Here is a 15,107-nt window from a genome sequence, read left to right as displayed (position 1 = left end):
AACTAAAGTAAACACATTTTATTCAACTTTTTAAGATGAAGAAAACAAATGATATAAGTCATAAGAAACGCTGCTTGTACTACTATCTCAAACCATTTTGAATGTTTTACAAAATGCTCACACTGTAAATACAACAAATGCAACATTAACATACCAATTTCTTCTGTACCAATTTTAGAGGTTAAATTGCTGAATTACATACTTTTTATGATACTCTTATTACATATTTTTATTTATACACTTTTAATGAGATCAATGCCAATACATACATTATTTTCCTTAACTTTATTTTTCCATTAAGCCAATGCCTGTTACACAGCCATCAAAAACCTTACAGAAGTGGGTGGTAAGGGAGGGGGCGGGGGCAGGGGGGAGAAATGAACCAAGCCTTGTATGCACATATGAATAATAAAAGAAAAATGAAAAAAAAAAATCTTACAGAAAATTACACAGGTTTATAGTCCAATTTAGACTCCAGCTTCTTAGAATCAGCCACTTTTCTGACTGCTTCCATGAAATCTTCCTGAACTACAAAATCATGATCAATGAGAATTGCAAACATCCCTGCTTCAGCAAACATTTCTCAGGTCTGCTCCATTAAAGCCATCTGAAAGCTTCACAATTGCTTCATAATCTATTTCACCATGTTTTGTAATGGGACCTGTGTGGATTTTCAATATATCTAATCTTGCTTGTTCGTTTGGTAAATCAATATGTATTTTCCTATCTAGTCTTCCTGGATGCAACAAAGCAGGATCCAGTGTGTCTGGTCTGTTTGTAGCATGATCATTTTAACTCTATGCAGAGTATCAAATCCATCCATTTGATTCAGCAACTCCATTAAAGTTCTCTGAATCTGTCAGCTGAAGTACCTTCAGAAAACCAACAACCACCAATAGCATCTATTTCATCCATAAAAATGATGCATGGCTGATGGTCCCTGGCATAATTAAACATTTCTCTTATCAAATGAACACTTTCACCAATGTACTTTTCTACAATAGAACTAGATACAACCTTTAAGAAATTGCAGTCCAACTGGCTAGCAACAGCTCATGCCAGGAGTGTTTTTCCTGTGCCTGGTGGTCCGGTCCATATAACCAACAGCCTTTTGGAGGTATTATTCCCACACGCTGGAATAATTCTGGGTTTGTAAGAGGTAATTCTATAACCTCTCTTAATTCCCAAATCTGTTCTGACAGCCCTCCAATCTTAGAATAAGAAACATTCCCAGGATCCTCATGAGACATGTTGTAAACCAATGGGTCCACCTCTCTTGGCAAATATCTCATGATCATTAATGTAGTCATATCCAAAGCAACTCTCATTCCCGGCTTCAACTTACTTTTGTCAAACTATCGGCGACAACCCACAATGTATTTGGCCCATTTGTAGCTTTAACAATGAACTTTTCTTCAGTTAATTGTTTGAGCACTTCACCTACAATCTGCCCAAAACTTTGTAGGGCCTTCAGATCATTTTCAGACTTTTCATACTGCTTGGTAAATTCTTTTAATTGTTCCCTTAGCTCCTTAAGACGGCCGTCTATTTCCTTGTGTTCCAGCAGTTTTTTGCTCTAGTCCTGAAGCGCCTTATCTTTAGGGTCCACCATGATGAGAAGCCGTTGCTCATCAAGATTGTGTATTAAAAAAATTTTAAAAGGGGCTGGTGGAGTGACTGAAGTGGCAGAGTGCCTGCCTAGTAAGCATAAAGAGGAGTTCAAACCCGAGTACCACACACACACACACGAAGTGTTTCTTTTCCATCTTAAATATGGAAACTTGTCATTCTTATACAAGGGCCATAATAATCTTTGTATCTTTCCAATTTTAGTATACATGTTGATGATACAAGCACTTTTTTGCGGGGAGGGGAGTACTGGGGTTTGAATTCAGGGCCTACCACTTGAGTCACTCTGCCAGCCCTTGAGCTCTGTTTTGTTTTTTGTCTTTTTTGGGAGGGGTGATTCTGGGGTTTTGGGAGTTTGAACTCAGGGCCTCATGCTTGCTAGGCAGGCTCTCTACCACTTGAGCCACTCTGCCAACCCTGTTTTGAGTTGGGTATTTTCAGAAAAAGGGTCTCAGGAATCCTCCTGAGTAGCTAGGATTATAATTGTGAGCCACCAGTGCCTGGCTCTTTCTTAACACCATATTGAGACCTCTTTTTACTCCTCTGTCCCTTACTTTGTTAGTTTGTATTTTTTTTTCAAATTATTATATTGTTGTACTTGGGGGTACATTGTGACATTTACAAACATGCTTACAATATATCACCCCCTCCATCATTCTCCTTTATTCTCTCTCCCAGCATTACTTGAATAGTTTCAACATGTTCCATTTTCATACATGAGTGCTAGTTTGTATTTCTTTTTTTTTTGCAGCAGTGGGGTTTGAACTCAGGGCCTCATGCTTGCTAAGCAGCCATTCAGCTAACCCTAGTTTGTATTTACCTGCTTTTTACTTGTTGGCATTCTCATGAGTTCTTTCTTATCAAGCAAGATTACTATGGATATTCCATAGGCACTTCAAATTTAACCTTCTTTGTCCCCAATTTCTCTTTTATACTCTTTGATAGTTCTCTACTGCCAAATAATGAGGAACTTTTTCACCATCATATAGAAAAATGAGAATTAATGGGGGCTGGTGGGAGAAAGTCTAAGGAGGTAGGCCCATGCCTTCACATAAGTGACTCCATATAGCCTATGTGCGTTCTAACAGGAAGATGAAGGGTTCCCCTACCCCACCCTAAAATGTTTTTGAAAAAAAGCAGTACTTAAGAAAGTTAGCCAGTTATTCTGTGATTTGTCCATTCTGGAGGAACATACCAGATTTGGCCAGCCCCTGCTCCCATTCAAAATTCTTCTGAAGCCTGGCTCTAGCTTCCCACTGTACACTCCTCTCTTTACTACCCTTGCCTTTTCCCTTCTTCACCTACAATCAAACTACCTGTAGTTTCAGTGAAGGAACATGCTGTTTTGTGCAAACGTGTGCTTGGAATAGCCTTCCTTTCTACTTAAGGGACTTCTATTCACATTTCAAAGCCGAGGTCTATCAGCCTCACTTTGGCCAATTTACCTACAGAACTGACCCAAATTTATCCCCTTTTCCTTTGTGCACCTACTTTACCATGTTTGCGCATTTTCTTTTCTTTTTTTTCTTTTTCCGGTACTGGGGTTTGAACTCAGGACCTACACCTTGAGCCACTACACCAGCTCCCCCTTTATTTTTTGTTTAGGGCTTTTTCCAGATAGGGTCTCCCGAACTATTTGTCCGAGCTGGCTTCCAACTGCGATCCTCCTGCTCCCAGCCCCTAGTTCTTTTGTCTACTCTGGAGGCACAGATCAGGAGGATCTCGGAAGCCCGCCCCGGCAAATAGTTCGCGAGACTCTATCTCGAAAAAACCCATGACAAAAATAGGACAGGTGGAGTGGCTCGAGGTGTAGGTACTGAGTTCAAACTCCACCACCAAAAAACCCAAACCAAACCAAAAACCTGTTTTGCAGGGCTCTCCGGTGGTTTACGTCTGTAATGCTATCTACTCAAAAGGCTGAGATCGTGAGGATCGCGGTTCCAAGCCAGCCTGGGGAAATAGTTCGCGAGACCCTATCTTGATAGAGTGGCTCAAGATGTAGGCCCTGAGTTCAAACCCCAGTACCGCAAAAAAAAAAAAAAAAGACATCTTTTTGACGTGACTGCGCCACGGTCCACGGTCACGCTCCGTGACGCTTCAAGTCGCCACCACCTCGATAACCCCGCCTCTTTATCTGTCAACCAATTCAAGGTCCTACCTAACAAGCTAGTCCAAGGACAGGCAAAGACAGTCCCACGTGCTTCCCGAGTTCCAACAGGAACTCCGCCCTTTCCTTAACGTAGTTCCGGCAAATTCACTCTCTTAACTGACATTCCTGTGACCCAATTAAGTTTCGAGGCTCGGAGGGTTGGCCTGCTAATTAAACTAAAGGAGTTTTTAGATTGGCACCAGTGTTGACTAATGGTTGAGAAGGTGAGAATTCTTAACCTATAGAAACACCGCTAAGAATGATGAGCAGTAAAATCATCCAATGGAAGTGCCTACTGCAAGGTAGGCCTTGCCCCACCTGCAGAGGACCAGGCGGCCGGAACAGCTGCGCCGCTCAGTCTCCACCCGGACTCCGCCATGTTGAGTCTTGTGGGTCGTGTGGCCGCTGCGTCGGCCTCCGGGGCTTTGCGGGGACTCAGCCCTTCGGCGTCGCTTCCCCAAGCTCAGCTTTTATTGCGGGCCACCCCGGCAGCGGTCCAACCTGGTAAGTGCGTTTCTCAAGGAGCTGTGTTCATTTCTCCCTGTGACCTTGAGCCAGGGCCTGTTGTTGCTTGGGCCTAAGGGATCCGTGGTGCCAAAAGGATGGCTTGGGTAGCGAACTGCCCTCTAACGGCGGGAAAACGAGAACGGGTCGCTCAATGGGCGCTTTCTTCGACCCAGTTTGTCCCAGTTTAGAGAAAGCGCTCTGTGTCAGAAAAGTGGCGGGCAGGTGCGTTGACCTTCTTATAGAATGGTGGCTGCAAAAACTCAAAATCAGTGGGGTTTTGTGTAGGAGGATGTGAAGGCCGTGCAGGCGCGTTCTCGATTGCAGCGTGGCCCTCGCTCTGGACAGGCTGTTCCTTCTTGCCTCCTAGTTCGTCCCTCCTTGTGGGTAAAGTCGGGGCTTCTGATGACTTTTAATCGTCCTGACCCCAGTTTGTCCAATATCTTTTTGTTTGTTAGCCAGAGACTATGCAGCGCAAACATCTCCGTCGCCTAAGGCAGGCGCGAGCACTGGGCGCATCGTGGCGGTCATTGGCGCCGTGGTGGACGTTCAGTTTGATGAGGGATTACCACCCATCCTAAATGCCCTGGAAGTGCAAGGCAGGGAAACCAGGCTGGTTTTGGAGGTGGCCCAGCATTTGGGTAAGTAGAACTTTTAGGAATAGTAAAGACCTTGTTGTAGCGCAAATAGCCCGAATACTAGGTAGTCTTCCTTCTGTGATGATTTTATCAAAATGACTTTCGTTCTTCTGAGCTTGCTGAAGCCACATTTAGATGCTGAGAAGGAGTCTTGTTTGACTTAAGGTCTTTCATGGCAGGCACCCTTCACTATTATATCAACTTGTCTGTATGTATAACCTTGAAATGCCTTTATCTGATAGGTGAGAGCACAGTAAGAACCATTGCTATGGATGGTACAGAAGGCTTGGTTAGAGGCCAGAAAGTACTGGATTCTGGTGCACCAATCAAAATTCCTGTTGGTCCTGAAACCTTGGGGAGAATCATGAATGTCATTGGAGAACCTATTGATGAGAGAGGCCCTATCAAAACCAAGCAGTAAGTCCCTCTTGCTGCATCTGTGCATAAAGGAACTGTTTTTTCTTGTAATTTTACACGTTAAGGTGACACCCTCTAGTAAAGCAGGATTTTCCTATGGAAAATACTTAAAATGCTGATAATATTCAATTATTGAAGTCATAATGCAGTTTTTTTTTTGCCAGCACTGGGGTTTGAACTCAGGACCTGACATTTGCTAGACAGGCGCTCTTGGCTTGAACCACTCTGCCTTCCCACAGTGCAGTTTTTCTTGGAGAAAAGTTACAGTTCTGGTTATTAAAAACCTGCTACTTAGGACACCAGTTGATTATTTTAAGGCTTGCTCAGTTAGGTTTATGGCTTAGGTTTTCTAAAACTTGGAAGATCTTTGTTTTTTTAGTGATATATGAAAGAATATTAGAATAGGGTTCAGTAAAAGAAAAACTTTCTGATAAAGTTGTCAGGAAATGGGGTCATTGGTTCCTGAGATAGATCTGTTGCAGAAAGTTACGTTAGATGCTAGATGATAGCTTGGCTAAAATCCTAGTAAAGGATTAGATTTGAGAGTTGATAGGGAATTAAGACTGTTCAGTTGCTTTCAGTAAGGTGAATAGAAATTGATCCTATTTTTTCTCTTACCTTTACAGATTTGCTCCTATTCATGCTGAGGCTCCTGAATTCATAGAGATGAGTGTTGAGCAGGAAATTCTGGTGACTGGTATCAAGGTTGTGGATCTGTTAGCTCCCTATGCCAAGGGTGGCAAAATTGGTATGTTGATGTGTACATGTTTTCCAGATCTTAATATGGGAAGGGGGGGGGAAAGTCATGCCATATTATGAGTGATTGATGTCCTTCACTGATGAGTAGCTTCTGACTTTCGTTCTTCTGAGTTTGCTGAAGCCAGATGCCATTCCTGAGAAGGGAAAAGATGGAAAGAAGCTATAAAAAGAATATTTTTGACGTTTGCTTAATTTGGGGATGCAGAGCTCTTAAATAATATTTCTTCTTAACCTCTTCTAGGTCTCTTTGGTGGTGCTGGAGTTGGCAAGACTGTATTGATCATGGAGTTAATCAACAATGTCGCCAAAGCTCATGGTGGGTATTCTGTGTTTGCTGGAGTTGGTGAGAGGACCCGTGAGGGCAATGACTTATACCATGAAATGATTGAATCTGGAGTTATCAACTTAAAAGATGCTACTTCCAAGGTGAGCACCAAGCTGATTGTTCACATGGTAGTTGTGTCAGAAAATTGCTGGCTGAAGCCTGGCATGCTAGGCAAACACTAAACCACTAAGCTGTATTCCCAGTCCTAAAGCCATGTTTTATCTTTTCATGTTAGTGTCCTGCACCTATAAAAGAAATTTCTGTTAGTCCTTTCTCAATTGCCAATACACCAATGCGTATTTTCTTCTGATGTGCAATTACATTTCTAGATTTCTCTTTGGTAGATAATTCTGTCACTTGAAAGCTAATTTGAGAGAGGGGGTTGGAGGTGGTGCATACATTTTGTATCTTTTACTTGCACATTTATTTATTTCCTTGCTACTTAAGTAATTTTGCCTTAGGAATAAGAAATTAATGTTTTGAAGCATGTCTAATAGGGAAAAGAAATTTGCAAACAAATAATGACACCTGAGGAGAGCCTTTGGCGGTTTCTCAGCTTGACGGGGATCTTGGTTATGTTGCTTCCATACTCCTCTTCCAGGTTTTTTTATTTGTATGTTTACTGCAGGTAGCGTTGGTGTATGGTCAAATGAATGAGCCACCTGGTGCTCGTGCCCGAGTAGCTCTAACTGGACTGACAGTGGCTGAATACTTCAGAGACCAAGAAGGTCAAGATGTACTGCTATTTATCGACAACATTTTTCGCTTCACCCAGGCTGGCTCAGAGGTACAAAGCCTTGAGAAGAACTAGTTCGTGGGACTTTCTGTGGAGTTGAACACACAGCTAAAGATATACCTAAGATGTTTGTTCTATTTTTTTTTTTTCTTGTAGGTGTCTGCCTTACTAGGCAGAATCCCTTCTGCTGTAGGCTACCAGCCTACCCTAGCCACTGACATGGGTACTATGCAGGAAAGAATCACCACCACCAAGAAGGGATCTATCACTTCTGTACAGGTAAGAAAAATTAAGTGAATGAAGGTTAATTTGTATAGACATGTGGAGAGATATAAAACCTCATTACTTACATATCAAAAGGGCTTTTAAATGGGAATTAAATAGATAGAATAATGTTTAAAATTCTGTGTTTGCATGTCAAAGACTCTAAAAGGCCAAAAAACATTTTAAGTAATTGAAGGTATATATGTAAAGTAGATCACAAAGTAGTGGATTTTTAACTTGATGGGAGTCTGATTAATAAGTATTTACTGTGTTAAGATGGTGCAAAATTTCAAATGTGTATAGATAGTATATGTAGTAAAATTACTTAAATGTGGCTAAATTGTTGCTTTCAAGAGTTTTTTTTTTGTGGTGTTGGGGATTGAATTTAGGGCCTTACACATGTTAAGCATGTGCTTTTGTCATTGGAGCTATGCTCAGCCCTCAATTAATTTTACTGAAATATTGAAGTGATGCAGGAAGGCTTTCTTTGGTCTTTCTTGTTTGTTTGTTTGGTTTTTGGTGGGACTGGGGTTTGAGCTTCATGCTTGCAAAGCAGGCACTTTATCTCTTGAGCCACACCCTCCAACTCAGTCTTGTTTTTAGCTCTAAAAGTTGGTTTTATTACAGTGGTGTTAAAATGTAGGATGAAGAACAAAAAGAATGACAATGAGCTGGGTGTGGTGGTGCAGGCCTGTAATCCCAACACCAAGGAAGGTAAGGCAGGAGGATTGCTGCTTTGAGGCCACCCTGAAGTACATAGGGAATCTCTGTATCAAAAACACAAAAAAGACAAAATCCTTCCATTGAGGCTTAGGAAGGAGGAGAGAACCTAAGTTTACTCTGTAGGTATTAGAGATAGTAAGCAGCTCCTTTGAGGTAGACTGTTAATGCTAAGAAGATGGAGTGAGTGCTAGGGGTATAACTTCTGAGTATAGGGCCCTATGGTCAAATCTCAGTGCCACTAAAACAAAAACAAAACCCATAACTAGTTGCTCAACTTGAGAAGATCCTGGAAACCAGTTTAAATATATGAATTGACAAGAAAAACAAAGGGTTTAAGAAAAAAGATGATGGGGTGAAGCCTGGTGTGGGGGTGGATGCCTATAATCCTCACACTTTGCAGGCAAGACTGTTCTACATAGCAAGATCCTATCTTAAACAACAACAAAAAACTATGGAGAGAGGTCGAAAAAGGGGATGGCTTAACTAGAATTACTTTGGTTTCTGTTGCTTTTCATGGGTTCTTAACTCACTTTAGGCTATCTATGTACCTGCTGATGACTTGACTGACCCTGCCCCTGCCACTACCTTTGCCCATTTGGATGCTACTACTGTGCTGTCCCGTGCTATTGCGGAGCTGGGCATCTATCCAGCTGTGGATCCTCTGGACTCCACCTCTCGTATCATGGATCCCAACATTGTTGGCAGTGAGCATTATGATGTTGCTCGAGGGGTGCAAAAGATCCTGCAGGTAAATATTTTGCTTTGTGGGATCAGTGGCCTTAAAAATTAGTCATAAGGAATTTGGGGAGCATATTAAAACTGGATCTTTTAGTTACTTGTGTCATTTGCTTCTTTGGAGCAAGGAAAGTTGAGAGTGAGTGCTAATGAGGTCATTTGGATTTCCACATTTTTAGGGTTTGGGATCCAGTTTTTTGTTTTTTTTTTTTTAGCAGTACCTGACCAGAAATAAAGAACCTGGACTCCAGGGCATGTAGCTTTTTTTGTATTCACTTATTTTAACTCTTAGGTTATGTCTAAATTAAAGGATTGTGAGTACTTACTTAGGCCGCTTTTATCTTGCTTTCTCATAGGACTACAAATCCCTCCAGGACATCATTGCCATTCTGGGTATGGATGAGCTTTCTGAGGAAGATAAATTGACTGTGTCCCGTGCAAGGAAAATACAGCGTTTCTTGTCTCAGCCATTCCAGGTTGCTGAGGTCTTCACAGGTCATATGGGAAAGCTGGTGCCCCTAAAGGAGACCATCAAAGGATTCCAACAGATTTTGGCAGGTGAGGTTTTTAGTGCAAAGCTGAACACAATGATAGAAAAACTAAGATTCTGAATGCATCCTGTGTGTTCTTATTCGAACAACCATCAAGTAATATATAATGTGCCATGCAGTTTCCTTTTTCAATATTAAAATTACCACCAATTTTATTTGAAAATTCTTTACATTTACTTTTGAGAGTATGACTTTTACATTTACTTTTGAGAGTTACTTCTAGCTTCCTTTTATAAATAGTTGAGTACTTTTTCAATGCTAGTTACTCTTCTAAGTGAATCTCAACCTTACAGAAAAAATATAATTACCCTGTTTTACACATAAAGAAATTGGAGTCCAGAAAAAGTTGAAAATAAACTATCCCAATATCATACAGTCAAGTAGAGAACAAGAAATTGAACTCAGGTTATGTGGTTCCAAACCATGTGTGGTTTTTTGTTTGTTTGTTTTTTGGTGGGAGTGGATTTTTTAATGCAAGGCTTTGTCATGTGTGTTTTGTGTTTTTTTTTTTTCCCCCCGGTACTGGGGTTTGAACTCAGGGTCTTCACCTTGAGCCACTCCACCAGCCCTATTTTTGTCAAGGGTTTTTTGAGATCTCAGAACTGTTTGCCCAGGCTGGCTTTGAACCTCGATCCTCCTGAGCTGTGCTTCGTGAGTAGCTAAGATTACAGGCATGAGCCAACGGCTCCTGGCTGTCATGTGTTTTTAATTCATACTATTAATGTCTTTTTTTTTTTTTTTTTGGTGATAGGATGGTTTGAATTGAGGGCCTCATACTTGTTACACAGGCACTCTACCACTTAAGCCACACCCTCAGTCTATTATCATGTCTTAAATTTGACTTGTAAGGGAAGTTTGTTTCTTAGATGACATGAATTCATCATAATCTGACTGGTTTATACTGTTTTTTTTTTTTTTTTTCTTTTCCATATAGGTGAATATGATCATCTTCCAGAGCAGGCCTTCTATATGGTGGGACCCATTGAAGAAGCTGTGGCAAAAGCTGATAAGCTGGCTGAAGAGCATACAGGATGAGGGGTCCTCTTGCCAAATAAGCACTCTTCCTCTGTACTGTCCCTCTCCTTTCTTTCAGTCCTAAAAGCTACAGTTTTTGTGTAGGCCAAACAAGAGCCTTGATTGAAGACATGTTCTGTTTAAAGAGTATTTAAGATTTCCAATAAAATGGTACACCCCTTAGAGTTTGTCTGTTTTTCTTGGTTCTAACAACATAGCCAACACAAGTTTTTGACAGTGGGTAGCCTCAAGATGGCAGTTTTAGTATAAAGTAGGCTGTGTATGTTTGAAACGGGGGTCATTAAAAAAGAGCAGCCATTCTTTTGGGTTGAACTGTGTCTCTTAGAGGTTCCTTAGGGCAATGAAATCTTAGTAGGGCCTCAACTTTGGCCCCTTTATGGCATTTGTTCAGTGCCAATTGATTTTTTTGCCTCAAATATTCCACATAGCACATTGATACTTCGTTAAAAGCAAAGGGGATATTTTAGCCCTATTGGGGAAAATGGGTTGGTTTTAGAAATAACAGTCCAGGAGAAGTCAGGGATTAACAATTTTTTTAGGAAACAGTTGAATACTGATCTTTGTTACAATTGAGGGCCCTCAAAAGCCTTGGCTTTTTTTTTTTTGTTTGAGACAGGGATTTGCTATGGCCTAGAACTCCCTATCTTCCCTCTGCCTTCAAGTGCTGGGATTACAGGTTTGAAATGTCAGGCCTGACCTTGGCCTTCATTTCTTCAGAAAGTTCCCAACTACTTCCTTCAGACATTTTGAGCAAGCCTAGACTTGCATGTTTATGATTGCTTGAGTCTGCAGGGGTAAGAAAATGACCAGGAGGTATAGCCTGAGCGTTGCTAAAATACCCTTAAAAGTTTGGGAGAGGTTTAATAATCTATTACAGGAAGACAGCAATTTACAGGATTGCTCTTGGTCATTTGAACTACATGCAGATGATTTCCCCTTTTGCCCAATAAGGTGCAGAATGCAAGGTCATTTGGTGCCGGATGTGTGGGTCCATACCCATCCTAGTGCCCTCTCGTGGTAGCACCGGAGACTGCGAGAACACTGAGCTCACCATTTTGAAATACATAAAGGCTATTTGCTGGGAGTTGATTTTCTCATCTAATGACTGTTTATGAACCAGCTGGGGCTTTTGTCCTGAGGAGGAGCCTGCATCTATAAGCTCCACCCACTGAAGCGTTCAGTTGGGTAGAGCCTGGGCGGGGATAAGCTCAGCTCCCAATTCAGAGGCCCCTGGGAGCTGAAGGTTGGGGAGGGGCCCTGGGAGAGGCGCCAGGGGTGGAGTAGGGGCCTCTAAGCTTCCTCTCATCTGCCTATGACGTCCTTGGCACCAGTCCCTCCGGTGTCTTGATCTGGACAGAAGGTGGAGCCCCTGCGCTGCTTGTACCTGGTAGTTTGCTCCCAGAAAAGCTTGGATTGGGGGAAATGCTGTTATGGGGGTGGGGGCGGTTCCTCCGGTCCCAGACTCTGGGATGGGTAAGCTGGTGAAGGCCTCAGGATATGGGTCAGCCCTTTCTGCTTTGTTTTCCCAGCACAGAGATACAGACCGGAGAACCGAAATCCTAAAGGTCATTTTCCATCTCCCTCCTTTCACGTCCTTCAGCATTTATCGAGAACCTTTTCCCTTTCACTACCTGCAACTGTTTATTTCCTTCCCCCTTTACCGCCCTCTTCTACCACGCTACTGAAGTGTCAACATAGTTCTAATCTTCCTCCATATTTCTCCTGGTCTGCCCTGTCCTCGCCTCCTCCCTCTCTCCACCCAGAGAAAGCCCCGCCCTTCCCTCCTCCTCCCTACCCAAGTCTGTCACACAGGGACATCACCCTACAGCAGTTCAGGCTGTGTGGTTCGCAGGAAGCATACCTTGGCTTTTTGATTCTTGCTAGTTCCCAGCTCCCAGTTTGGGAGGATCTAACACCAGACTTCACTGGAAGGGGGGCCCAAGGACTGTGAGGAGCCGGGTCCCAGTCTGGAGTCCTGCCAACCTGACATGGGTGAGTACTGGGCCAGCCCCCGGGGAAGGCCTGAGGGATGCCTAACTCCCTCCCTGGCTGACTCAGCAGGGGTGGGGCTTAACCTTTGCTCTTTTTGGGGGGAAGGAGAGGAAATGGGACCATGGGGTGAGGGGGGACACAGGGCTTTGCTGGTAAGCTGCCGACCATGGGATCCTAGCCTTGGGAAGCTCGTGAAACTGCCTTAGGCCAGGGCTTCCCTTCCTCCCCCGTGGAGTATTGCCCCTCGTTCCTCCTCACTCAAGCTGCTGAGATTCAAGTAATAGTTTACAATATTAATTGCTAGTCCGCTTTTGGTCTTGTTGGAGGTACTCCCTTTCCCCTAATTTCTCTCAGGCCTTTTAAGTCCCTGTCTTCTCTCCTCCCCCACCCTAACCCACCACCTGGTGGGGGCTGCACTGAGCAGCTGCTTCCTGTTGCCCCAGAGGTTCCTGCAAGTGTGGTGATGGTGGGGGCAAAACTAAACTATGAATAAAGTCAATTCTTATGGTCCCACATCAGCTTCACTAGGGCTATGGATGGCCTCCACGCCACAGGCACTGAGGACAGTGAATGGAGAGACAAGACTGAGGTTGAGAGGACAGGAGGGTTTTTCCCTTGTGGCTTCCTGGTTCCAGAGGCTCCTCAGCTGTATGGATGAGGCCTAGAGGAGCTGAAACACGGGAAACTGTTCGCCCAGTAGGACGCTGTGCGTGACCTCCAGCATGCTCGGGCCTTGAGTTCCCTCTCCTGCTCCCTCAGGCCTTCTTTGTGAATAAGTCTTTGCTGGTGCTCTGGAGCTCACGCAGATCTCTTCCAAGTACTCCAGTTCTGGACCTGCCACCATCCCCCACTTCGCTGCATAAGTTTGTTTCTTCCTGGGATCTGTTCTCTTCCTCCATCTGGGATCCTTCCTGGTTCTGGCCCCTAGAAGACGCTACCCGCTTTCCCCTCCCCCAGCGGATTCTCCGCGACAGCCCTCCCCGAGCGCTCGTCCTCACCCCAGTAGCTCCTGCCCCTTTAAGCGCCACCTCCCTCCTCCACCGCCGCCCGCCCAGGGCTGGGGGAGGAGGCGCCGCCGCCGCCCGGCTCGGCCACCTGCGCCGCCGCCGCCGCCACCCGCCCCTGCTCCAGGTGAGGCCCGGCACCCACCTCCGGCCCGGAGTCACCGGGCTGGCGGTTCTCGCTGTCCCTGCTGTGGGCGTTCAGGACTTGACGCTCCCTCTGCGAGAGCTCGGCCTTCCTCTCTCCCCCGCACTATCTACTCGCCCATTTCTCCCCTGTCCTCTGCGACCGGAATCCAGAGGCTTCTCACGCCTCTCCGCCATCCGCTCCCGGGTACCCCTCCCATTCTGGCCCCAGGATCTCCCCTCCCCCGCGCCTTCCTCGCCAGAAAAATCTCCCGCGGTCTAGGTTTCGCCTCCTCCTCCTCGCTGGAACTAGTGCTTTCCCACGCCATCCTAACCCCAATGGGAGGGGAATAACCGCCACCCCAACAACCCTTCCTCGCAGTCAGGGCGGGGGGAGGGGGATGTCATAGACTGCAGACACTATCCGGCCTTGCTTCGCCTAGCCCCTCAGGTTCAGTTAGCTAAGCCCCACCGAAGGCTCTTCTGGTAGCCCTCTCCCCACCTCACGGCTCGCAGAGTTTGGGGTCGGGCCGCAGCGCCGCCCACGGAGTCTACGTGGGAAAGGCCTTCTTTTCTGGGGCCCGGGGTTGGCTGTTCCAGGCTAGGAACGCCCCTCCCCCAGAGTCCTGGAGCTTGGGGGCAGCAGCGCTGCGGGAACCTTGTGAGCCTTGGCTCTAACCGGCTGTTGGTTGGGAGAGAATGGGTTAGAGCTAAGTCTCTTAAGGGAGTTGGGGTGCTGGGTAAGGCGAGGGAAGGCCAGCCTTCTCTATTGCAGATGCAAAGAGTCCCACCCCTCAAAGAAACACGGGTTTTTATCTCATAGGCCCGCCACCTAGGCTCTCGACACTGTTACGTCTAAGGGGCACAGGCCAACTTGGAGGGAAGAGAGTGGTTATATTCCTTTTGACATATTGTGGAGAATCCAGCCTCCCCAAAACACAGGGTGAGAAGACTTGCTCTAATCTAAAGGAGGAGGGGACAGTTAGAATTGGTTACAGGGGTGACGGAGTTGTCTCTGGGAGACCCTATTGACAATATCTACTCAGCCAGTGAGAGGGAGGTCTTTTCTAATTGCCCTACCTCCAGTGGGGATACCCCTTCCCCAGGTCCAGCTGCGCTTCGAGCTCTGCTCCTCCTCCTGTTTTCTTTCCCATCCCCCCTCCAGAATTAGGAGACTGGGTGTGAGGATTTGCCTGACTCTTCTGAGTCACCACTCAGGGGGCTGGGAGGGCGCTGGAGGAAGGTCAGTAGTGCTTGGGGTTGAGTACCAGAAGGAGGGGGTAGAGCTTAAATGCGCACCAGGCCCCCCGCCCCTTTTCTTCCCCCCACATCCAGCCATCTGGCTTCCAAGTGGAGCAAGCCACAGTGGCAGCTGACCCCAGACCCTGGGAGGTACAGCAGGAACACCGGGAGGGTGAGAAAGGGGGAGCAGGTGCTAATTTCTTCCTCCCTGTTCTTTTCATTTCTCTGTCCCTTCTTGATGGAGGTTCCAACTATTCCCTAGACATTCTTCTTACGAGTTT

General features: G+C 45.2%; 2 protein-coding genes, 2 non-coding genes and 1 pseudogene across 14 annotated transcripts in view; 4 read left to right on the top strand and 1 right to left on the bottom strand.

Annotated features, from left to right (window-relative positions):
- Nucleotides 1-4,050, bottom strand: LOC141425777 (26S proteasome regulatory subunit 10B pseudogene; annotated as a pseudogene).
- A 97-nt stretch (nt 4,051-4,147) lies between these two features.
- On the top strand, nt 4,148-10,627 carry Atp5f1b (ATP synthase F1 subunit beta). The gene is made up of 10 exons (XM_020163261.2): nt 4,148-4,282; nt 4,741-4,923; nt 5,163-5,337; nt 5,964-6,085; nt 6,338-6,522; nt 7,050-7,208; nt 7,314-7,436; nt 8,680-8,892; nt 9,236-9,437; nt 10,365-10,627. The coding sequence occupies exons 1-10, from the start codon at nt 4,156-4,158 to the stop codon at nt 10,463-10,465; spliced, it is 1,590 nt and encodes a 529-aa protein (XP_020018850.1). The 5' UTR covers nt 4,148-4,155; the 3' UTR covers nt 10,466-10,627.
- LOC141410572 (small nucleolar RNA SNORD59) lies at nt 4,993-5,067 on the top strand. Its single transcript, XR_012435418.1, has one exon. It is a non-coding gene; the product is annotated as a small nucleolar RNA SNORD59 (small nucleolar RNA).
- Nucleotides 6,168-6,239, top strand: LOC141410571 (small nucleolar RNA SNORD59). Its single transcript, XR_012435417.1, has one exon. It is a non-coding gene; the product is annotated as a small nucleolar RNA SNORD59 (small nucleolar RNA).
- A 1,100-nt stretch (nt 10,628-11,727) lies between the features above and the next one.
- Nucleotides 11,728-15,107, top strand: part of Baz2a (bromodomain adjacent to zinc finger domain 2A) — a 40,587-nt gene continuing 37,207 nt past the window's right edge. For 4 of the 11 annotated variants that reach the window (XM_074083673.1, XM_074083672.1, XM_074083671.1 and 1 more), the window contains exon 1: nt 12,085-12,457. The gene's annotated coding sequence lies outside the window, so the exon portion shown is untranslated. Of the gene's footprint in view, nt 11,853-11,999; nt 12,031-12,082; nt 12,458-13,530; nt 13,589-15,107 lie in introns of those variants that run through there. The other 7 variants (XM_074083661.1, XM_074083669.1, XM_074083665.1 and 4 more) reach the window with 5 other exon arrangements.

This window comes from Castor canadensis, chromosome 8, assembly GCF_047511655.1.
Source record: "Castor canadensis chromosome 8, mCasCan1.hap1v2, whole genome shotgun sequence".
Lineage (NCBI taxonomy): Eukaryota > Metazoa > Chordata > Mammalia > Rodentia > Castoridae > Castor > Castor canadensis.
Note: the sequence above shows the minus strand (reverse complement) of the source record. Positions and strands in the feature narration are given on the sequence as shown.